This window comes from Narcine bancroftii, chromosome 2, assembly GCF_036971445.1.
Source record: "Narcine bancroftii isolate sNarBan1 chromosome 2, sNarBan1.hap1, whole genome shotgun sequence".
In the NCBI taxonomy this organism is placed as follows: domain Eukaryota; kingdom Metazoa; phylum Chordata; class Chondrichthyes; order Torpediniformes; family Narcinidae; genus Narcine; species Narcine bancroftii.
In genome coordinates this window covers 169,897,227-169,921,436 of record NC_091470.1, presented here as the reverse complement: position 1 = coordinate 169,921,436, position 24,210 = coordinate 169,897,227, and the positions used below count along the sequence as shown (strand labels likewise).

The 24,210-nt window shown below is 41.7% G+C and overlaps 1 protein-coding gene across 1 annotated transcript in view; it reads right to left on the bottom strand.

The window, feature by feature from the left end:
• Nucleotides 1-2,229: 2,229 nt before the first annotated feature.
• c2h1orf174 (chromosome 2 C1orf174 homolog) overlaps nt 2,230-24,210 on the bottom strand; it is a 40,162-nt gene continuing 18,181 nt past the window's right edge. The window contains exons 4-6 of the mRNA XM_069915577.1: nt 14,701-15,252; nt 4,222-4,380; nt 2,230-3,370 (exon numbers count right to left, since the gene is read on the bottom strand). Of these exons, the coding sequence (XP_069771678.1) occupies nt 3,296-3,370; nt 4,222-4,380; nt 14,701-15,252 (786 nt within the window). The 3' untranslated portion in view covers nt 2,230-3,295. The remainder of the gene's footprint in view (nt 3,371-4,221; nt 4,381-14,700; nt 15,253-24,210) is intronic.

Below are 24,210 nucleotides of genomic sequence, written 5' to 3'. Positions count from 1 at the left end.
ATGACATAAACTGAAAAGATTGTCATCCCCCCACCCCCACAAGGCTGAGTTGGTGTTCAAAGTACACACCTTCCATTGTATTTAATATACTTGTTACTGATTGATCCCCATCCCACAGCCCAACTATCTTTCCTGACCACTCCTTTGTGTCATGGCAATATATTTATGGATACGCGGTTACATACTGTAGTGCATGTGCAGGGGTCACCTACTGGTTATGGTCTCCTCTACATCAAAGAGACTGGATGCAGACTGGGAGATAGTCTCACTGAACACCTTCACTCTGTCCCCTGCAAAAGTGAGGACCTCCCAGTGGCCAACCATTTTAATTCCATGCCCCACTCCAACATGTCTGCTCATGGCCTCATGCACTGCAAAACTGAAGCCATCTGCAAAATTGGAAGAAAAACACCTTATATTCCTCCAAATGGATGGCATTAACGTCGACTTCTCCGGTTTTCATTAGGCCCCTACCCTGTCTCCCTTGTTCCAACTCCACAGGCTCTCCATTCAGAGAGCCATTTCCACCTCTTATCACTTCCTAGATTTTTTTCCTCTTCTGCCCTCCCACCCCAATCCACCTATGGCCTCTTGCCTGTGGGCCTATGCTCCTCCCCCACCATTTTATTTCGGAGCCAGTCTGCTTTCTGCTCATACCTTGACAAAGCATTGGTTATGTATCTTTTCTATAAGGAATGGTGCGTGACCTGCTGAGTTTTTCCATCACTTTTGTGTACAAAGTGACAATCACAGCTTCTGTAGACATTCTTCTTTAACTTCCTTATCAAGTCTTTCTCCTGCAATACATTTTACCAATACTCCACTTCTCCTGACCAACATTTTTTTTAAAAAACTCATAGCCTTGATACCCAATTTAAAGCATTTTGTTTCTACCCAATATTTATTTTCCCACATTCTTGTTATTTCTCAAACATTCAGATCTATGACTAAAGTAATTTTGACAACTGATGGATAAGTAATTCAACCCAGGTGTAATACAACCCAAGGAATATGCCCATATCTATAGTTAGTGAGTTTAAATAGAACAACTTTATTTTGAAGTCAGCCTGAAGGCTTGCAAAAAATAATCATGTGATGTCATACAACATAGCCAAGCAATGCAGAGTAAAGCAAATGAAAGGAACAGAAGCAGATCTTAAGCATTAAACAAGAGTAATAATGTGATTGGATCAAATGTCAAAGTTGTCCATTTTTGATTATTTCAGAATATTGTAAAAAAAATTATTGAACAAAGACCATCAAGTTAAATGAACTAAAACAACTTGAAAACAGAAGTAATTCAAATGATCCTAGATCTATCCTGGAGCCTCCACATTGATGCAATCACAAAGAAGCCTCGCCAGCAGCTACACTTTGTGAGGTGTCTGAGAGATTCAGGATGTCACTGCAGACGCTCATAAACTTCTACAGGTGGACCGTGGAGAGCATTCTGGTTGGTTGCATCACTGGCTGGTACGGAGGCCCCAACTCTCAGGACAAGAATAAACTCCAGAGGGTTGTTAACTCAGCCTGTGACATCACAGGCACCAGACTTCACTCCATCGAGGACATCGACATGAAGGTGGTGTCTTAAAAACACAGCCTCTATTCTCAAAGACCCCCACCCCCCAGGCCATGCCCTCTTTACTCTGTGACCATCAGGGAAAAGGTACAGGAGCCTAAAGACTCAGCAGCACAAGGACAGCTTCCTCCCCACTGCCATCAGATTCCTGAATAATGAATGAACCAAAGACACGGCCTTACTTTTCGTGCATTCGTATTATTATTTTTTATTTTATTTTGTTTTATTTTTATAGTAACGTCACAAGATCAAGAGAGCGCACAGGTTTCGCATTCTGTATCGATTCAGAAAGCATGAATATTAAAGCAAATTATTTAAAATCACAAATGCAAAACTACAAAATGAATCATGGTTTAGATTATATTTGGAATGGGAAGGAGGCATTTATTTCGCCAACAGGGCATTTTCATTAACTCCAAGTGGTACAGAGTGAAGATAGGCAGAATACCCAAAGGGACATGGAACCAAATGATGTTATCAACTCTGATAGAGGAGGTTTGGCCAGATATGATGGCTGATGTAGAATTACCCATAAATGTTACCTGGGAAAGAGGCTTTTGTCCTTTCTAAAGAAACATGCATTCAAGTGAAGAGTTCCACCTTTTTCCTTCTTTCCTGCATAATAAATATGCTAAAGCCACTGGATATAAAAATAAAATCAATTTTAATAAATTTCACCAAAACGACTTACAGAAAGACAGAATTATTGAACTAAAGTGAAATCATGTGATTTCATTGTGTTCTTTTCCACTAAAATTGCAAATATTCTGGAAAACAATCATCCTTTATCTTTAACAACATCATATTAATGAAAGACAAATAGCATCAGTCCATAAGTAAAATAATTTTATTCATTTTCTAACTCTTGGGTTTGACCAAAATCAGACTGTGGGGGTGGGGTTGGACTGTTGGTAAAGATTTTGTTCTACGACTTTTATAATTGTTCAGTATTGGAAATATTGTCATTCCATTTTATTTAATATTGATTTTCATGCTTTTGCAAAGGCACTGTTTTCCCATAATCCTGAATTTGTATTATTTACAAAGTGTTACAAATCCTTCTCCAGATTACCACAAAAATTCCAGGACACAAAAGTTTCTTACATAAAAGCGAATGGATGTTATTTTAATAAAACCTGGTTGAACCTGTACAAAATACTACAATTCCAAGCTTTATGAAAATATTTCAGATTAGTTTATAAAGCACTATTTACCTTGATGCTCTCAAATCAAAGCAATTTTTTTTCCATGTACAAACAGACTCTTTTATATGAATTGGTTAGTCTTTGTTTTAAATTTAATGATTTAAAGTAGCTTGATTGGTACCCTTCCCTGCCCACAATGGTAAAGGCACTGCATAAATGCTAATCCTAACTCTATGGTTACTTATAGTTCTAACTTTAACACCAGCCATCATTATTTTTAATTACTCCCTATTAATAGAAGTGCATGGAAATGCCAGGGATGCTTTAACTGAAAACTTAGATTGATGATTACATATTTTTGAAACTGCAGAATGTTGGTCAAATAATCAAGCCAAAATGTCAAATCTGAAAAAGATTGGTGATTTGCAAATGTTATACAACAGCTACTCAACTACCAAAATTGCTTTCAGACAAGCTAGGCTCTGCTATAATTAGGTGTGCAATCAGATGGACACCTTTAGTTTGAATATACTGGTTAACGATTTCCATTTGTGTTTTTACAAAGTCATCACCAACACTTCTCCGCCATGTCTGGTGCATTTTGCAAGACAGGATTTATTTGGGTTTCCGTTCCCACTGGTACCTTTAAAAGCAAAACATATCATTAGTTGCTGCACTTGTGTTTTCCATTGCTCATGTGACTAGATGAAATAGATTCAGTATCAGATTTGCATTTTATCAAAACTTCAAACTTTCTCTAGTCATGGATTCACTTTAAGAAAAAGACCACATGAAGGGGGCAGGAAAAAAAAGCAATGAACACAAGGTTTGTTAGGGCTATAAAATACATTGATAAAGGGGAAATGCAAGGTGGAATTTAATTTGGACAAATGCTGCTCTTTGGCAGGTTAAACTAAGGCAGGATTTACACAGGTGCTGGGGAGTCTGGTAGAACAGAGAACTTTGGGGAACAGGTCCATTTAAGTGGCCACACAATTAGTTAGGGCATTGAGTACAGGAGCTAGGATGTCATATTACAAATGTTCAAGATGTTGGTAAGACAACACGGGGAGCATTGAGCGCAATTATGGTCACCCAACTAGAGGAAAGAGAAAGGGTGCAAAAAGGACTTAAAATTTTGAAAATCCCAAAGGTTTAGCATTTGGTTCACTGGGTGACATTTCCTGTGCTCTCTTGTACAACTAGAATCAAATTAAGCCAAAGTGTAAAAATATTAAGATTGTTTAGCCCCTACCCCGTTTTGATAATCCCTCATGCTTCAAAATTTGACTCAACAAGGCACAGCACTCATGCTCCCTTTACACTCACTGACATTTCCATTTCAATTTATACTCTACAGCTGTCAACTATGAATGGAATTAAGAAACACTTCTAACCAAGTCAGCAACATCACTCTATTTGTGTGGTTGCTTGATGATACCAAACACTTCAACAATATGAAAGGCACAACACCAATGATACACATTATCATACCTCATTTTCTGAGGAAGGTGGCACTCGCGGCTCCCCTTTTTTCTTATCTGTGACATTGTCCTCTTGTTCTTCACCCTCTTCGTCCTTTGCAATGAAGTGACGTCTCCTATATTCTCGCCTGGTGACAGAATCCAGGAGTGGTACTGTCTGTGGAAGATCCTGAAATATCCATTGTGTTTAATACACAAAAGTGCTGGAGAAATACAGCAGGTTCCACAACGTCCATAGGACAAATGGATATATAACCAATGTTTCGGACTTGAGCCCTTCATCAAGATATGAGCAAAAGGCAGGTAGACACCTGAGTATGAACAACATCCATTGTCTTGTTTTCTTATCGAAAGGTTAAAATGCATTATTTTCCTTGGAGGCAAAAATATGCTTTTACTGATCAATCACTGGACTGTTCAATGACACTCTACTGTGCCTTGTGATATGGAAAGCACATGCCAAAAAAATAAATGTGACCTGTCCGCTTCTCCTGTAGTTGTAATCATATTTGCCACATGTTTGGGAGGTTGCCAAACAAAGATTACAGAAAGAAATTGAAAATGATGTGGGAGAAGTGATGTGACTTCAGCAGGTGTTAACAGTACTGATGGTAATTTGCATATTAGAATATTAATCTCAGCCACTGCAGGGATTATGTGCCACTGTAATTGATGATAATAAACATCATATTTTTATATATGCATGTATTATGTCAGATTCACCAGTATTCAAAATTCCTAGTGGAATATCAAACATTAAATGGTATTGTTACAATGGTGCAATTTAAAAAAAAGACTTTTCAATCAATTATATTTTAATGTGAAGTCATAAATTAAACAAATATTAACTTTATTCTTGAACAGCCATCGAGTAGTTTTAAATTTAACAATATAATCTGATATGTTTCAATTTATTGCTGGGGTCCATGTGTGTAGACATTACAATTCAAGATTCCTTTATTGCCATTTACAAGAAAATACAAGATGTTTTTCCCTTGCTTGTTCTGTAAAGGCATATAGATGTGTCACAAGTGCCGTGCAAATAAGAGGTTGGAAGCATCCTGTGCTTCCACATCCCTTGTAGCTGCAAGAAACTGCAAATGCTGGAAATCTCAAATAACATAAAATCTGGGAAGTATTCGGCAGTTAAGGCAGCATGAGGGATAGAGAACAAAAAGCTGATGGTCAAGGACCTTTCACCAGAATTACAGAAGTGAGAAACAAACGCGCTGACTTGCAGACGGTGGGGGGCAGAAAGATAAGAACAGTGGGAAAACACATAGTGCAGGTGAAACTCAGCAGGTCAAACAAACAGGGTCCTTTATATAGCAAAGGTAAAGATACATAACCAATGTTTCGGGCTTAAGCCCTTTATTAATGTATGAATGAGATTTAGGCAGTCGCCAAAACAAAATGTATAAAAGTAAATAAATAAATACTGTTTTGTAGAAATGACTGGTGGTAGGGGAGGACAAGAAGAATCCTGTTTTTGTTGTATTTATTGGGGCCAGGGCAGATGAGCAGGAAATGGAGGAGATGTGAGTAAGGGCTGATGGTGGTGGTGGAAGGGAAGCCTTTCCCTGCTCTCTCTCTCTTCTCTTTTCCCTTTGTCTCCTTTTACAGCAGCAAAATCAATTTTCACCTTTGCTCTTATCATATCCAGTTAACAACTTTTGGTTATTCACCTGAACTCCTGCCCCTCCCATTCTTCAGATGCCTTCCTGTTTTTTGCTTATACCTTGGAGAATGGCTCAGACCTGAAATGTCGATAATATATCTTTACCTCCTGTGAACGTGGCAAGACTGGCCAAGCTCCTCTAGCATTTCTGTGTGTTTTACTACAATCATAGCAGCTGCCGATTTTGTGCTCCACTCAATATATAACAGTCATGTATATTGAAGAAATTGACGATGATTATAATTTGCAACTGACGCATTAACTTTTTAAAAACAGAAATATCATAATTTACTCATCTAGGAAACCAATACTTTCTCAGAAACGGGCTGTCGTCAGAGCATCAAAGAATTTCATAATGTACTTGGATACTTTTTCACGATAGAGGTTAACAAGGTGAGTTAATGAACTGAAGGTACATAGGAGATTGTACATGACTTCAGATTCCAGCATCTGCAATCTGTAGGAGGATATCAGTGGGTTCCTCCAGCAATAGTTTCAGCTTGAAATGTTGACCTTTTCTCCCACTGATGCCACTTAACCTGCTGAATTCCTCCCAACAGTGTGTTTGCCTTAACGTGGATTTTTAGTTATTTATAAAAGTTGCTTTAATGCCATGTCCTTGGTAATTTTGCTTTATGGGCTGAAAGTAGTCTTCAAACAAATAAAAGAACCACCAAAATTATCAGTATCTGAAAGTAAAACAATTGCCTATCCACTGCTGCAATTAATGTGAAATAAAGATTACTTAAGTTCTTTTGTATAGCTTTTTGATAGGATTATTTCCAATCATGGAGTTTATGCTGAAACTCATATTGCCTTCTCGACATCAAGTCAAAGCATCCAAGCTGACTCTACAAAGAATATTGCGACAAGAGTATTTAAAGGTGGTTTGGGAGGAATTGCTAGAGCAGCTTGCACACACACACATTTTAAAACACACAATATTTGCAGGAGGCAACAAAGTATCGACAGCAGCTTGCCTGGGAGAACATGTGATCTTTGCAGGCAGAGGAGAAGAGTTATGCTCTCAGAGAGGGCGGGTGTGAAACAGAGGTGAGACACGGAAATCAGTTCCAGAAGGACAAGCTGGCAAACTTTGGAAGGCTGCCTGGTCAAAGGAGGAGGCTGGCGGTCTGAAAGATGACCTGAAAGAAAGAAGATCATCTGGAGAACCCTGAAGGGGGCAAGTTTCGTCAGCAAGACTGATTGAGAAGGAATCAGTTGCAGATGTCCTGGAAAAGGAATCTCTCTCTGAAAACCAGCAAGAACCCTCCTGAGTGATAACCATTTGCCTATTAAGCCCCACAGACTGGTGAACTTTGGTTAATGCACAATACAAGAATTGCCTGCAACCAGTGAGATTGGACTGTGATCCATGGAACTTTTCTAATCTTAAATATACATTACACACACCTGTGCTTAATATTAGAGGGAGGATTAAGTAGTTAGGTAGGTTAAGTAATGTTAAAGATTAATTCTGTTTTCCTGTTCAAATATAATTAAAAACTACTTTTGTTTAAGTACCCTGTGTTGTGGTGCATATCTATTCCTGCTGGTTTTTGGGGTCCTCTGGACTCCATAACAATATGATGTTAAAGATTGCAACCAGCTATGTGTCCCAACAAATTATACACCAAAAATCAAAGCACATAGTTTGGTTTAGAATCACGCATGAGAAATATTCCATTGCTAAGATCCTGAAAATGATTTTCAGCAAAAACTAATGTTAAGTGCCACCGGAGACCAATCATGAACTCAATAATGATGACCTCAAAACTTAATCTTCCAAATGATCTGCTTCAAAGGCATTAATCATTCTGGTATCCAAGAAGACCACTGCGAGCTGCCTCAACAACCATCGCCCACAGCACTAACATCTACTGTGATGAAATGCTTTGAGAGGTTGGTCATGGCCAAAATTAACATGGACCTAAGCAAAAGTCTGGACCCTCTACAATTTGCCCATCGTCACAACCGCTCCACAGCAGACACAATATCGCTGGCTCTCCACTCCGCTCTGGATCACCTTGAAAAGAGCAACTCATACATACGGCTTCTCTTCATCGAGTACAGCTCAGCCTTCAACACCATTATTCCTTCAGTGCTGGTCAAGAAGCTCCGAACCCTGGGCTTCTGCACCCCCCCTCTGCAACTGGATCCTCGACTTCCTCATTAGAAGACCACAGTCAGTACAAATTGAAACAATAGCTCGTCCTCACTGACTATCAACACAGGTGCACCTCAAGGATGTGAGCTTAGCCCTCTGCTCTACTCACTATACACCCATGAATGTGAGGCTGGGCACAATTCTAATGCTATCTACAAATTAGCAGATGACACCATGGTTGTCATCAGAATCACAGATGGCAATGAGGAAACGTACAGGAGGGTGATAGATCAGCTTTTGAGTGGTGTCACACCAACAACCTTGCACTCAATGTTAGCAAAACCAAGGAAATGATTGTGAACTTCAGGAGGAAGTCAGAAGAACACAATCGTGAGCTCAGTTGTGGAGAGGATCACGAACTTCAAATTCCTGGGTGTCAACATCTCTGAGGATCTCTCCTCGGTCGATGCAATCACAAAGAAGACTCACCAGCAGCTACACTTTGTGAGATGTTTGAGGAGATTCGGTACGTCTCCGAAGACGCTCGTAAACTTCTACTGGCGTGTCGTGGAGAGTGTTCTGGCTGGAAGCATCTGGTACAGAGATGCCAATGCTCAGGACAAGAAAAAACTCCAGAGGTTTGTCAACTTGAATTGCAACCTCACAGGCACCAGTTTTCACTCCATTGAAGACATCTTCAAGAGGTGGTATCTTAAGAAAGCGCCACTATCCTCAAAGACCCCACACCAAGGCCATCCCCTCTTCACTCTGTTACCACCAGGAAAGAAGTACAGAGCCTGAAGATAAGCACTCAACATCACAAGGATAGCTTCTTCTCCTTTGCATCAGATTCATGAATGATGAATGAAGCCTTACTTTTACTTTTTGTGCACTAATTTTATTTATTTTTGTAAGGTGGTTTATGAATATTTGCATGTGATAAAACAACAAATTTCATGACTTTTCCATGACAATAAATTCTGATTTTTCTGATCAATGTACATTTTTAGAGGGGAGAAAAATTTTTTCACAGATGCTAGGGAGGCAATATGTTATGTGAAAGCCTTGCCATCCTCTTGAGAGTAATATAAATGGGGAGAAAAGGGGAAGAAATTGAATAATTGATTTATAATCTTTCTTTGGCTTGGCTTCGCGGACGAAGATTAATGGAGGGGTAATGTCCACGTCAGCTGCAGGCTCGTTTGTGGCTGACAAGTCCGATGCGGGACAGGCAGACAGGGTTGCAGCTGTTGCAAGGGAAAATTGGTTGGTTGGGGTTGGTTTTTTCCTCCTTTGTCTTTTGTCAGTGAGGTGGGCTCTGCGGTCTTCTTCAAAGGAGGTTGCTGCCCACCGAACTGTGAGGCGCCAAGATGCACGGTTTGAGGCGATATCAGCCCACTGGTGGTGGTCAATGTGGCAGCCACCAAGAGATTTCTTTAGGCAGTCCTTGTACCTCTTCTTTGGTGCACCTCTGTCTTGGTGGCCATCTTGGGAAGGCGATGGTCCTCCATTCTGGAGACGTGACCCACCCAGCACAGTTGGGTATTGTAATATTGTAAAGGATAAGAACATAGATGGGAATGTTTTATTGTTTAAAACTATGAATGTCAAAGTTAAATAAGGAGTTAAAGTGGGGAACTCTAGGTGGGTGCAGTAGGCACACTCCAAAATAATGGGGAGAGTTTGCACCAGTATCTGATATTGGTGCTGGGAGGGGAAGGGGACGTCGAGAATGGGGGGGGGGGGTGAGCCATTTGGGGGTATTTTTTGGCTATTTCTTTTTCTGATTTATTGGTTCTAGTTTTTTTTAAAGACTTTGTTTAGGCTTTATTTGGAGCATGGTCATCTGCATCAGGGATCTGTGGAAGATGGATGGAGAATAAGTATCATGGAAAAAGAAGGAAGGGGTGGATAAGTATGGTGAAAGAAGGAAGGAAGAAAAATGACAGAGAGGTTCTGGGGTAATGGATAAGACAATCAAATTTTGTGAGTTTCAAAGTAAATGGGCTGAATGGGTTGGTAAAGAGAAAAAGAATTTTGGCACCCTTAAAAATACAAGTGAATATACTATTTTTTTTGACAGGAGACCCTCCTTACAAAACAAGAACATACAAAGTTAAAAGGGGGGTGGGTAGGTCAGGTGGTGATGTCCTCCTTTTGCTTCAGACCTAGGGGAGTGGCCAACCTCATAGGAAAAAGTCTTCTGGTGGTGGTCTGGGGTGCGGTCATTGGCCCAGCTGGGAGATTTGTGATAATTCATTGTCAGATATACTCAGAATTATGGACACTCATGAATAAATATGCCTGAAATTTTGATGATGAACAATTTAAACAAAATATATTCTTGAAAGGAACAAAGGGCTATGAGAAAGTTCTGATTAGAGGGGATTTGTACTTTTGTCTGGATCTGGTCTTGGACATGTTGGCACAGAAGGTAACAAGGGCCAGGGCAGTTAAAACTACCCTAGACTTTATGAAAGGGTTGAATTTAATAGATAACTGAAGAATGCAACATTCAAGAGAGAGAAATTATTCATTTTACTCGGCATAACACGATTCATACACAGGAAATTATTTATTTTTGACATCAGCCCAATTGGAGAGTAGGATAGTGGGGACCAAGTTCATGGCTCGGTTACTATCTGACCATTCACCCTTGACTGTCTATTGTAATGCCAGATAAACAGGCTGTGGTATATAGATGGCACTTTAATTCATTGCTGTTCGGAAAACTGGAATTTAGTAGCTTTACTAGAGGCCATGTAGAGTTGTTTTGTGAGACTAACTGTCCATCTACCGCCAATAGTTTCCTATTATGGGACACAACGAAGGCTTATTTAATGGACCAGATAATTGGTTATTACAAGGGTATTATAAAGGAGCATATGAAAGAGATAAATGATTTGGAACAGGAAATTACCTAATTGGAAAAAAGATTATCAAAGATTGGGACTGAGGAAAAATATAGGAATTTAATGAATAAGAAGTTCAAATACAATACAAACATACAAGATAGAAAAGATGATCCTAAGATCGAAACAGCAGTATTATGAGGTGGGGGAAAGGGCCCATTGAGTCTTGTCATAGCAGGTGAGGGCGCAAGAGGCCTCAAGAACAATTAATGTGATTCAAATGGAGGAAGACAAAATTTCATACAAAGCAAAAGAGATAAATGAAACATTTAGAAGAAGTTTTATACAGAGCTATAAAAATCAGAATCAGTGGGAGACCCTGCTAATATAGATGACTTCTTGCTTGCATTGGAATTACCAAGTTTGGATTAGGATGGAAATTGAGGAAGCTCTGGGCTTATCGCAGGCTAACAAATCACTGGGGGAGGATGGGTTCCTGGCTGAATTTTATAGAGTTCAAAGATCTTTTAATGCCTCTTATTTATGGGGATGATGGATCAGGTGGTGGAGACACCTAGCCGTCTGAAGTCTTTTTCAACAGAAATCATTACTGTAATCCCCAAAGAAGACAGGGATCTATTGAATCTCATCTCCTATAGGCCAATTTCATTACTGAATTTTGATTATAAAAGTATAGCAAAGACATTAGCCAATAGATTGGCTCAATATTTACCAAGATTAACAAATCCAGACCAAACAGGACTTGTAAAAAAAGAGCAATCAGCAGATAATATATACAGATTACTTAATTTAGTGCATCTGGCATAGTCGGAGGTGGACCCAGGTGTGGCCATAGCCCTGGACATGGAGAAGGCTTTTGACAGACTGGAATGGGACTTTTTAATTTAAAGTATTGGAGAAATTTGGATTGGGATAACCATTCATAAATTGGGTAAATATGTTGTATCACAAGCCTCAATCTAAAATTATAATGAATGGGCAAATGTCTCCAGTGTTCCCGCTGGGCAGGTCCAACAATAGGCAGGGCAGTGTTGTTTATATTGGCTATTGAACCACTGGAAGAAGCCACATGGTGGGATCCAGATATAAAGGGGTTCAGGATGGGCCAAGAGCATAAAATTGATTTATTTACTGATGATGTGCTAGTATATTTGATGGACCCCAGGATGTGGGGAGGGGGGGGGGGTTCATTGGCCAGGGTGAGGACCACACTGAAGGATTATGGCAAGGTCTCAGAATACAAGCTAAATCTGGTCAAGAGCACATTCATGCCCTTGACAAAGGGGGAGTACAGACAGTACCGACAAGGGAGACAATTTAAATGGCCACAAAAGGGCATCAAATATTTAGGGTTAAGTAATTTCCAACAATTAGTACAGAATCCCACCATCAGACACAATTTTTCCTCTCCTGCCCTCTTGACTTTCCGCAGGACCTCCCTCTGTGTTTCCCTCATGCAGTCATCCCTCCCCATCGATGACACCCCAGGCATCTTCCCCTGTGCCCGGAGGTGCAACATTTGCACCCACACCTCCACCTTCACCACAGTGCAGGACCCAAAACAGGCCCTTCACCTAAAGTAACACTTAACTTGTACATCCAGAGGACTTATCTACTGCATCCGGTGCACCCTTTGTGGCATTCTCTACATTTGAGAGACCGGTCGCAGACCGGGAAAATCGCTTCGCTCAGCTCCATTCCCAACCACAGCGACCTCCTAGTGGCCAAACATTTCAATTCCGTGTCACACTTCCATGCTCACATGTCTGTCCATGGCCTTCTGTACTGTCCCACCCTGACCACCTGCAGATTGGAGGAACAACACCTCATTTTCCACCTGGTGTGAACATAGACTTTACTGGTTTCAATTAAACATGCTTGCCTCTTCTTTCCCCTCCCATTTTCCTGTCTATCCAATTCTTTCACCCACCCACCCAGCTATCCCCCTTCCCCCTCATTGCTGCTGTCCCCTCCCTTCTTTCTCCACCTATCATCTCTTGTTTTTGCCACCCTCTCCCCCTCTTTTGTTTGGAAGCTTGCCAGCATTTTCTCATACTCGCGTTTGAGCCCAAAACATCAGTTCTGTATCTTTGCCTTTGCTATATAAGGTACACTGTTTGACTTGTTGAGCTTCTCCAGCATTTTGTGTTTTTACTAATTCGAAGGGAGAATACATCCATAATGTATCTGCTATTCCAAAGTCAGGGCCCGAAGCCGGGCTTACATAAGGCAAGGGAAAGGTGGGAGTCAGACTTGGGCACAACAATCCATGAGTGGTGCTAGTCACACCTGTGTCAGGACAGCATGACAGTAGTCATTAATGCCAGGTACAGGTTGGTACAATATAATTTCCTGCATTTACTGTACCTCACACCACAGAAACTACATAAATCCAAACCAGAAATCTCTGAAATGTGTTCGAGGTGTGGAGACTGGAACCTTTATGCATTTAACCTGGCTGTGTTCAAAGGTGAGATCCTTTTGGGAGGACCTAGGGGACATTCTGAAAAAAATTACAAAGGTGAGTTTTAATCTGTCCAAATACCAAATTCAGTTTGTGAAGGTTGCCTTGGCAGTAGCCAAAAAGTGTATAATAGTCACATGGAAGTCCGACTCCCAACTAAATATTACTTGATGGAATACGGAGATATAGAGTTGTATCCCTTGGAGAAAAATCACATACAGTTGGAGGAGGAAATATGACAAATTCATTAAGGTGTGGCAACTCTATCTGCAATACATTGGAACGCAGGTATAATTATACCCCTTCTGAATAAAAGAAAGGCAATAATCCGTGCCAGTAGTGGAACAATTGAGATAAATGAAGTAGGTCAAGGTACAGATAATGTGTTCCTGTATTTTGTTCCTTTTTTTTTAAACTTTCAGTTACTATGGGTTTTTCTCAAGTTCCTTTAAGGGACTGTGACTTTACCGATAATTGGTTTTGTTTGTGTTTTTCTAATTTATATAATATTTTTCTTGCAGTACCAGGGTATGTGAGGGAGGCGAGAGAAAAATAGACTGAATGTTATATAACATTATGGAGTGAGATTGTGTTGTTTGTTTGGATTTGAAAATCAAAAATAAAGTTTTTTTTTTTAAAAACTGCTACATCATGAATTTACTGCATATGGCCAAGACCAAATTCCTTCCCTGAAAGTATACAGACACCCAGAAAAGGATTTCACTTATCAACGTGCAGGAAGTCTGTGGAGAATGATCGCTTTATCTGTTAGGGGTTTCATGATATTAAAGCTATTCCTCAAAATGAAAATTCCCTAATGTTTTCCAGTCTGTTGTGAAAGAATAATTTTAACAAATATGCTTAAGAAAGGGTGGTGGGAATGTAATTGCCTTCTCACATGACCTTCCCTGTGCTGTAGTGAGATAGTAACTGACACCATAAATATTGTAGTAATGTAAATATACCAAGCAGAAGGACACCCTGACATTTCCCAGCTATCTGCAGACATCACAAGGGAATATGTGTAAAAACAAGAATGGCCAGCTGTGTGAAACTCAGATGAAACTTGTAGGGTCTCATGCAGACCCCTGCTCAAAGGTCTATAAAGGTGGGATGAACACTCTGTATGCTTTGAGTTGGGACTCAGTGAACAGAATGAGTTACTGAACTCTTTCTTTGTACCCCCCTTCTCCTGCTAGTGTTATCAAAGCTGAATAAAGAAACTGTTGTACACTTCATTGGTTCTGCTGTGTTTTGCTGTTTGTTTTATTACAGCGCGGGCTGACTTTCACACACTCTAAATGATGACTTACAATCAGTAGATGAATAAATGAGGAATAATAATTACTACTGTTTATAGCACTTACTTGCATAATCTCCACATTCCCAAAGAATTTGCCAACAGGCTGCTTGCTGTCTTCGTCCAGGAAAATGCTGTTCTCTCCTTTGAATGAAGTGCTTGGTGGTTCATCAATCTCCATAGTATCTCTCCTTTCTACATCATTTTCTCGGCTGTTTTCTATCTTCTCAATGTCTTCCTTGTTTTCAAACACTGGCTTAATGGAGGTTTCTAGTGGTAGATGAGCATTACTGTCCATTTCTTCACTTTCAGCTGCACGTTCCCCATGCTTTTCTGACCCGCTCAACTCCAAACTGGTTGTGGAAGGCATCTGGTTTTCCTGAGCTTCTCCAATCACTTCTGTGCAAACTTTATGAATAACTGGCTTCTCAATCTGTTCCAATGATTTGTGTGAAGGTTTGTGAGGAAGAATTACAGTAGCATCTTCCAGTTCCTTCTCAGAAAATGGAGTTTTATCTTCTGTCTCCACGTGCACTCTTTCACTTTTCTGTTTTTTTGAGGGATGATTACTTACACTGGAAGCCGATTTATTCAATGGAAGCCCTGCTTCATGTGAAGACTGTAGAAATAAATCACATTCACAAATCATTAAATGTTGTAAATACCTAATCTATTAGGAATATCAGAGGATCTTAATTAGCTACAATATTCTATTCCTCGTCAGTGCTCAATATTTTGATATGCTATATGAAAGCCGGCAAGCTTCCATCCACATGTTTCGTCTCTTCACAATGCATTTCTTGCACATAACTCTTCATTCATGACCTAAAATTGTCCCATCAAAAACAAAAAATCTATTTGGCAATATTTTATCCCTGTGCTTTACAACTGCAAATTTTCTTTGCAAAGTTTTACATAGAAAAAAAAGTCTATAATTGGACAAATGGAAGATTTTTTATCAGTCAATGAAAATACTATATATATAATTTTTTTTAATTAAATAAATCGCACATTCACCATTATGTTTCATCAGCATTAGAACTCTGTAGCAGTTGTCAATAACTATGCCCCAAAATTTTGACATGGTTTTTTAAACATAGTTTTTAAAATGTTGATTAGTGCAGAACTGTGATATACACAGACAAAAAAAAGAAAACCGACATTACTTGAACTTGATTGATCTAAGCAGTTAATTGAACTTGTCCACCCTGAATTCTCCAAGATACGAAAGTGGCAACGAAATATTGTTTACAATCACTTTTCTGATGGAAGCAAATAATCTTTTCAAAAATAAAATGGCAGCACAGTATATATATAAAAATGTGGAAACTGTGAAACTGAAACAGAGAATGCTGAAAACCCTTCGGTCACTTTGTCAGCATCTGTGGAAAGAGATACAGTTAACAATTTGGTTTTATTAAGTACTGCAATAGCAACTGCAAACTCCAAGTATCCGAAACGCTCGGGACCAGACATGTATCGGTTAAGTACATTTTCCAGATATCTGAGAAATGGCTTTAATCAACCCAGTTTAAGCAGCAGAAAACTTGTACCTGTCGTCGCCGATCCTGACACCTCCCCAGCACCTTCGTCGAACGTTCCCGGGAGCCCAAGATGCTGCTCTGATCCCAACACCTCCCCACCACTGTCGCTGAACCTGCCTGTGAGCCCGAGGTCCCCACTCCAATCCCAGCCCAGTAGTATCAGCATAAATCTTGTATCAGTGGTTAAAACAACAACAAAGAACAAGGGAATTTTCAAGCATGAAATAAAATTTAATTCTTACCCAAAAAAACAATATGATCTCTGCTTACAAAGATAAATCCAGCAACATTCAAAATGTATTCAAAACAGCACACTTGAGTACACAAGAGCTCCAATGGATTCAAAATGGCATTAACAGCACGTCAGAGTCCAACTTGAGGACGGCACGTAAAATTTTTTTCCAACTTGTGATGTCATGTTGCCGCCGATACTGCAGATAACTGAGAATTTCAGTAAAGTGTTTTTTGGATAATCGGAAACGTGTTGTACTTTTATTTATGAAGACCAATATGCCAAAAGCTTTCTTTACAACCCTCTACCACAATGTGAATGGAGTTTGATCATGCCTTCCACAATTAAGTAAGGGTAATGTCTATGGTACCTGATAAAGGCTCTCTAAAACAAATCCAACAGTAATTCTTTATTTAGCCAACGCAAAAGCAAGCAATGTCAAGGTAGGCCATGAATGCCCTGTTGTCACTCTGCCTGAATGAGGAGCATCCTTTGAATTTTGACATGCAATGGCAATGTTTCTCTTTGCTGCAGTCAACTGACCTGTTTCCTCTATGCATGCTACTGCCCCTCCTCATCCTCCTGCTGCAGGGCTTCTCAAGGATGGCTCTCATGACAGCTTCCTTGTCATGAAATGCTTCACAAATTATACTGCCTCCCCCTAATTATATTGCACATCTCCACCTGGTGCAGGCACCAGATTCTAATTTTGAGGACCCCAGTGCATTCTCCACCCACTGACCCTCCTAGTGTTGATGTCATTAATATTAAGCTGCACTAACAAAATACCTAATGAATGCTGCCCAATACTCCACAAACATTCAGAAAGTACACAGTCCACAGAACAGAGCCTTTATTCTCTGACAAATGGACACCACAAGGAGAAAGGGCTGGTCTTTTACCCTTGAGTAGAGAGTATCACAGGTGCTTCTTCTGCCAATTTGAATTCCATACTCTGTGAACCATGGCATAAGTAACAAGTTTGTAGATGAAGGTAATATTGGTGGTTATAGCAGACAAGATTATTTAAAATTACAATCCAATCTTAATCAACCACGCCTGTAGGTTAAGGATTTGCAGATGGAGATAGATCCAGTTAAGTATAAGGCATTGCATTTTGGCAAATCAAAAAATGTTGCAGAACTGAAGTCCACAGGTACAGGTCCATAGTATCCTGAAAGTGGCGAGTGAAGTAAACATAGAGATGAAGGCAGTATTTGGCATGCAGGCCTTCATCAGTCCTCCCACATTCCAAAGATGCATGGGGTTAGTTAGTTATTCGTCAGATGGGTGTGTTTGGACAGTGCAGGCTCCTGGGCTGGATAGGCCTGTTACTGCACTGCATTTCTCACTTATACTGTCGTTGAGATGGGCAAAATGATTGGCATGGACATGTTGGCTGAAGGGCCTGGTTCTGAACTGTACCCTCCCAAATTAATTGCAGTTGCCAGGAATAATCTGAAAGCTAAAAGGTTCAGACAACAGTTGTCTTTACATGTGCCCCCCCCACCCCTCCCCGCTAGAGCTTTCAGTGCAGAAGTCTGTGATCCTTGGCACTGCTGCCTTTTCAGACTTAACCTTAAGAAACATTTCTCCTCGAAGGACTGAAAACAGAAACATTATTCCTCTAGTTGGTCGACTAATAAAATGACATGACGAGGAACTTGGACCTCATTTCTATAACCCTCAGCAGTGCAAAACGCCACACTGTGAAGTGCCCCGAGTGAAGTGGTTGGGTCAATATTTTAACAGCACAGTCCCTATGAATGGTGCGATGTGAAAAGCTGCTTCCTTCCAGGTTTCTTAATTACACAAATTTGACTCATTTTGGTGTTGGCTGACATTAGTCATGAGCTTCACTACACACTAGTCAAACAAATTATGCACATGTAAGCCCTGGATATACTACACCCAAATTATGCAGTTGCTACAAAAAAAATGTTGCAATTCTTGAATAACTGGCTGATTTTGCTAAGGTAAAAAGTAATTATTTACTTTTCCAGACCAGAGCTAGTGGTGCTGCCATAAAGCACTATTAAAATGGATTCTTTAAGCTTAAAATTATCTTCTGATGAACAACCATGACACGAGCTTCACTCGCTTTGAAGATCTAACTAATTTAGAAGGGGAAGCAACCCTGTTGGGAGGATCTCTTAAATGTGTTAAAAGCAGGGAGAAAAATTAACTGCCTTGAACAGAGGACAACTGGAAGGAAAGAATTGAAGAGTTAAGATCTTACGTTGAAATTGTATTTATAAAGATTAATTAAGTTTTTGATCAGCAGTGGGCAAACACGTTTAAATGTTGCCAAGTCAAATTAATGAGAAATAACTGAGAAACACAAGAAGTGCCAGATGCTGGAGTCTTCAGTGGATAATGAGAAGCTGGAGGGATTCAGCATGTTAGGCCTCATCCCTGGAGTGAAATGGTTTCGGGTTTTGTGGGTTGGGGCCCTTTCTTGAGAAGGGGAGATAGCAAGTTTAATAGTGGAGAGGGGTTTGCTGGGGAGGGCCAAGAGGTTGACAGGACACCATTCTTTATTATTGTTTCTATTTGTCTCACATGGAATGAAAATCTGTTCTAGCAGGTACAGATTTCACCTGCCCAAGTGTAGACCTCAAGTTTACTCAATGTCAGTTGAACTAAATGAAATGATATAGTCCAGCACAGTGATTCTTAATATGTTTCTCATATTCCTTGAATTACTGCAGTCCCTCTTTCACAAACATACGAAGCACCAGTGGGGGTAGTGGGCTGGCAAGATTGAGCACCTTTCCAGACCACTAATAGGATTTTTGTTTTTCTTTTAGTGCAGAACTTTTTTTTTCCTTGAGTAGTTTAGTTTCTTTGGTTGCTATGTTTGTAACCTTCTTTTACATAATGCTTGTTTAATATATCATTAATATTTGCTTTTGCTGCAGGTTGAGACTGACTGGTCCAGCACAAGAACTGCATAACTTCCAGATGCCTGTCTGCGATAGGCATCACCATTCAAGCAGTAGAATTTTGTAAAGATGGGGAGCAGTGAGAGAGATTCCCACAGAACTCCCTTCAGAGAGCAAAGGACAATTTCTTCAGGGTAGGAAACTTCAGGTGCCTGTCGGCATTTTGCTCATATCTTGATGAAGAGCTGAAGCCTGAAACATTGGGTGGGAGTCATGTGATGGAGTAGTGGCTGGTCAAGTGAAATCAGCCCTCTCCAGAGAAAAGAAAAAAAAAGTATGAAAAAACAGAGCTCAATAAACATAAAATGCAGGAAGAGAAAGAGACAGAGAAGAGACAGAAGATGGTACCCAAAAGAGAAAAAGTAAGAATAACAGAGAAAAGGGAAAGGAAAATCACTGGACGAGAAAGAAAAAGACCTTACCTGCACGTCGGAGCAGAGCCACCATGGAGAGGAGCAGCTGATCTCCGACATTGGTGAATCCCCAGAGGAGCGGTGTCCTCCCAACCGGTGGACTTCAAAAATGGCTCTCAGAGCCAAGAAGAGGTGCGCAACTGCGCATGCGCGAAAAGTTGCAAATGCGCAGTGCGCAAGTAAAAGAAAAGGTTATCGCAGGCAGGAGGGGGACTCAGCTGAGGAGCGGCCAGCTGCAGAGCAGCCAGCTAAGAGACACCCAGTATCGGGGCGTTTAGCTAGGGGAAGCAAACAAGAAAGAAAAGAAGAATGGTGAGAAAGAGAATGAAGGGCAGGAAGAGGATGAGCAGTAACGGGGCAACCGGCAGGGGGTCGGCCTGCGGCGGGGGGCCCAGCCACGGGTCGGCCTGCGGCGGGGGGCCCAGCCACGGGTCGGCCTGCGGCGGGGGGCCCAGCCACGGGTCGGCCTGCGGCGGGGGGCCCAGCCACGGGTCGGCCTGCGGCGGGGGGCCCAGCCACGGGTCGGCCTGCGGCGGGGGGCCCAGCCACGGGTCGGCCTGCGGCGGGGGGCCCAGCCACGGGTCGGCCTGCGGCGGGGGGCCCAGCCACGGGTCGGCCTGCGGCGGGGGGCCCAGCCACGGGTCGGCCTGCGGCGGGGGGCCCAGCCACGGGTCGGCCTGCGGCGGGGGGCCCAGCCACGGGTCGGCCTGCGGCGGGGGGCCCAGCCACGGGTCGGCCTGCGGCGGGGGGCCCAGCCACGGGTCGGCCTGCGGCGGGGGGCCCAGCCACGGGTCGGCCTGCGGCGGGGGGCCCAGCCACGGGTCGGCCTGCGGCGGGGGGCCCAGCCACGGGTCGGCCTGCGGCGGGGGGCCCAGCCACGGGTCGGCCTGCGGCGGGGGGCCCAGCCACGGGTCGGCCTGCGGCGGGGGGCCCAGCCACGGGTCGGCCTGCGGCGGGGGGCCCAGCCACGGGTCGGCCTGCGGCGGGGGGCCCAGCCACGGGTCGGCCTGCGGCGGGGGGCCCAGCCACGGGTCGGCCTGCGGCGGGGGGCCCAGCCACGGGTCGGCCTGCGGCGGGGGGCCCAGCCACGGGTCGGCCTGCGGCGGGGGGCCCAGCCACGGGTCGGCCTGCGGCGGGGGGCCCAGCCACGGGTCGGCCTGCGGTGGGGGGCCCAGCCACGGGTCGGCCTGCGGCGGGGGGCCCAGCAAGGATACAGAAGCAGCTCACCAGAGAAGGATGAAGATACACAGATACAGAGAAGAAGATGACACAGACATAGATACAGACACAGAAGAGGAGGAGGAAGAAGACCAAAAATTTCAAAGGAAAGAAGAAGGTAAAATAGAAGGACAAAGTTTAGATAAAGCCTTTTTTGAAGAACAAATTAGGTCATTAAAAGAATGGCTGTCATTAGAATTTAGTTCAATCAAAAGAAAAATGAAAAGAGCTGAAGACAGAATGCAAAGCTTAGAATTGGCCATGACTGAAATAGGGAAAAGAGTAGAAAATGTGGAGGAACGAGAAGCTGCTGTAGAAATGGAGATAAATGATTTAAGAGGGAAGTTGGAAGAGAGCAAAAAAAAAATTAAAGAGAGACACAAGATTTATTGTCACAAAAAATTGACATATTAGAAAACTACAGTAAGCGAAACCACTTAAAAATAGTGGGCCTGAAAGAAGGCAAAGAAGGGTCAGATATGAAAGAATTTATAAAAGGATGGATCCCGAAGGTGTTGGGAATGACAGATTCACATGAAGAAATGGAAATCAAAAGGGTGCATTGAGCACTAGTACCGAAACCGCCACCACATCAAAAACCGAGATCCATATTGGAAAAACTTCTAAGAGAAAAGACAAGAGAGAACATACTGGAGCAGGCAAGAAAGAAGGTTAGAGAAGACAATAAGCCATTGGAATATAAGGGACAATAAATATTTTTTTACCTGGACATAAGCTTTAAAGAAGAGGAAGGAATTCAACAAGGCAAAAACAATCTTATGGAAGAAAGGTTATAACTTTATATTAAGATATCTAGCAGTACTCAAATTATTTATTCCTGGGGAATGGAATAGACTGTTCTCAGATCCAACGAAAGCCCAAAAATTTGCTGAACATTTGCAGGACAGGAAAAGAGAGGAGTAGGAGTGACATGAAGGATGACAAGCAAGAAAATATACAAAAATATGTAAAAATATAAAGTAAAGATAATATATATGTAAAGATTTAAAGATGGATAAGAGAAGGGGAAGAAGGGGATAAAAAAGAGAGAGCTTTGCTATATGTATAGGAAAATAGTGTTCTCTGGGTGGGGCTGGGAGTGGGAGAATAATGGTCACTGCGAAATCGGTTGACACTTGCAAGTAAGTTCGAAAACCGAATGGAAAGGGGAGTTGTGGTTGCTGTCAAGGGACAAGGGGCAATCCAAGGAGGGGAGGTTCATTTGGGGTTAAAGGGGTTTGCTTGTGAAGATTGTTGGGGTATTTCATGTCTTAAGTGCGTTGTCATATATTGAGATTAAAAAGGAAAACTTAAAAAACAGTAATGGAAAAAAAGGGGAGAGAGGTGGTGAAGAGGTGGAAAAGACATGAAAATAAAGATACAAGATGGCCATGTTGGACTATATGACTATAAGGATTAATGGAATATATAACCAAGTTTAAGTGTATCCCATTGGGAAAAAAAAATCACATATAATTTAAAAGACAAAGTTACAATGTTTGAAAAAAACCTGGGAAACATATATGGAACATAACAGAAAGAGCAGGCCTCAGACCACCACCACCTAAAATGATAAGAAGATAAACACGATCAGATTTAATGTGTATAAGCAGATGATATGACTTTTTTCTTTGTATACCTTTTGTATAAAGATATTGTTTAATTGTATTTTATATGTCCAATATTTACTGTTTTTGGAGGGGGATGGGAAGGAAGGGATGGGGAAAAAAAGAGAAAATGTCACTGTGAATATTTAAAGAGATGCATCTGTAAATATATTGGTTGATATGGTTCATAGTGCGATAAATAAAGATTGGATTATTTATTTCTATACTATATAAACTTCACTGTCTGACCTGCTGAGTTTCTACAGCATTGTGTTTTTACTATTACCATTCAAGCATTAGATCACTTAAACCATGAAATTGGACAGGTAGATTATCTTTTGATGTTATAGGTGACCATTTTCTTTTAATTGCAATCGTAAACAACGAATGCACATTTTTGATGTGGATTTTCCCATTTGGCATGGCAAGACTTGTAATGTATGGAGATCCAGTTAATACAATCTGCACACAGTACTGATTTCACTGCTGTGACTGAACCATGCTTGTTCCATATCAACAACGAACAGGAAACCCAGCTGAACACCTGCCTTCTGTTATGTTTTTCCAAAAGGGAAACTCAAGGACTTGGGGATGCATAAATCAATAGATTTCAATTCAGATACTGCACCGTTGAAGAGATAGTAACACATTGCTTTCCAAGAAGAAATGCAGACCATGTGGAGTGACAATGGGGAGGACAAAGACAGGTTTGTTTTTGACTCTGGATTGAGACTGCTGCGCCAGTACATTGTCATCCTTGCGTTCAGATCCCTCATGCCCTTGTTACAATTTGCCTCTGGCAATTCCTTTAATACCTCATCTTCACCGAGGATCAACACAGGTGCACCTCAAAGATGGACACGTAGCCCACTACTCCACTCACTATACACCCATGACTGTGCGACTGAACACAAATCAAATGTCATCAACAAATATGCCGATGACACCACGGTTGTCGGCAGAATCACAGACGGCGATGTGAAAGCGTACACGAGGGAGATAGATCAACTTGTTGAGTGGTGCCACAACAATAACCTTCCACTCAACATTAGCAAAACCAAGGAGCTAATTGTAGACTTCAGGAGGGAGAAATCAGGAGAACAGGAACCACTCCTCATGAAGGGGGAAGTGTTTTGAAGATCTGTCCTGGGGCCTCCATGTTGATGCAAGCATGAAGAGACTCGCCAGTGGCTATACTTGGTGAGGAATTTGAGGAGATTTGGTATATCACCAAAGACTCTTACAAATTTCTACAGGTGTATAGTGGCGACCATTCTGATTGGCTGCATCACTGTCTGGTATGGATGTGCTAATGCACAGGACAAGAAAAAAAAAATATGGGGAGTTGTGAACTCGGTCAACACTATCATGGGCATCAGTCTCCACTGATGACATCAACAAGAGGTGGTGTTTTAAGAAAGCAGCTTCTTTCATCAAGGACCCTCACCACCCAGGCTGCCCTCCATACTGCTACCATCGGGAAGGAGCCCTCCATACTGCTACCATCGGGAAGGAGCCCTCCATACTGCTACCATCGGGAAGGAGCCCTCCATACTGCTACCATCGGGAAGGAGCCCTCCATACTGCTACCATCGGGAAGGAGCCCTCCATACTGCTA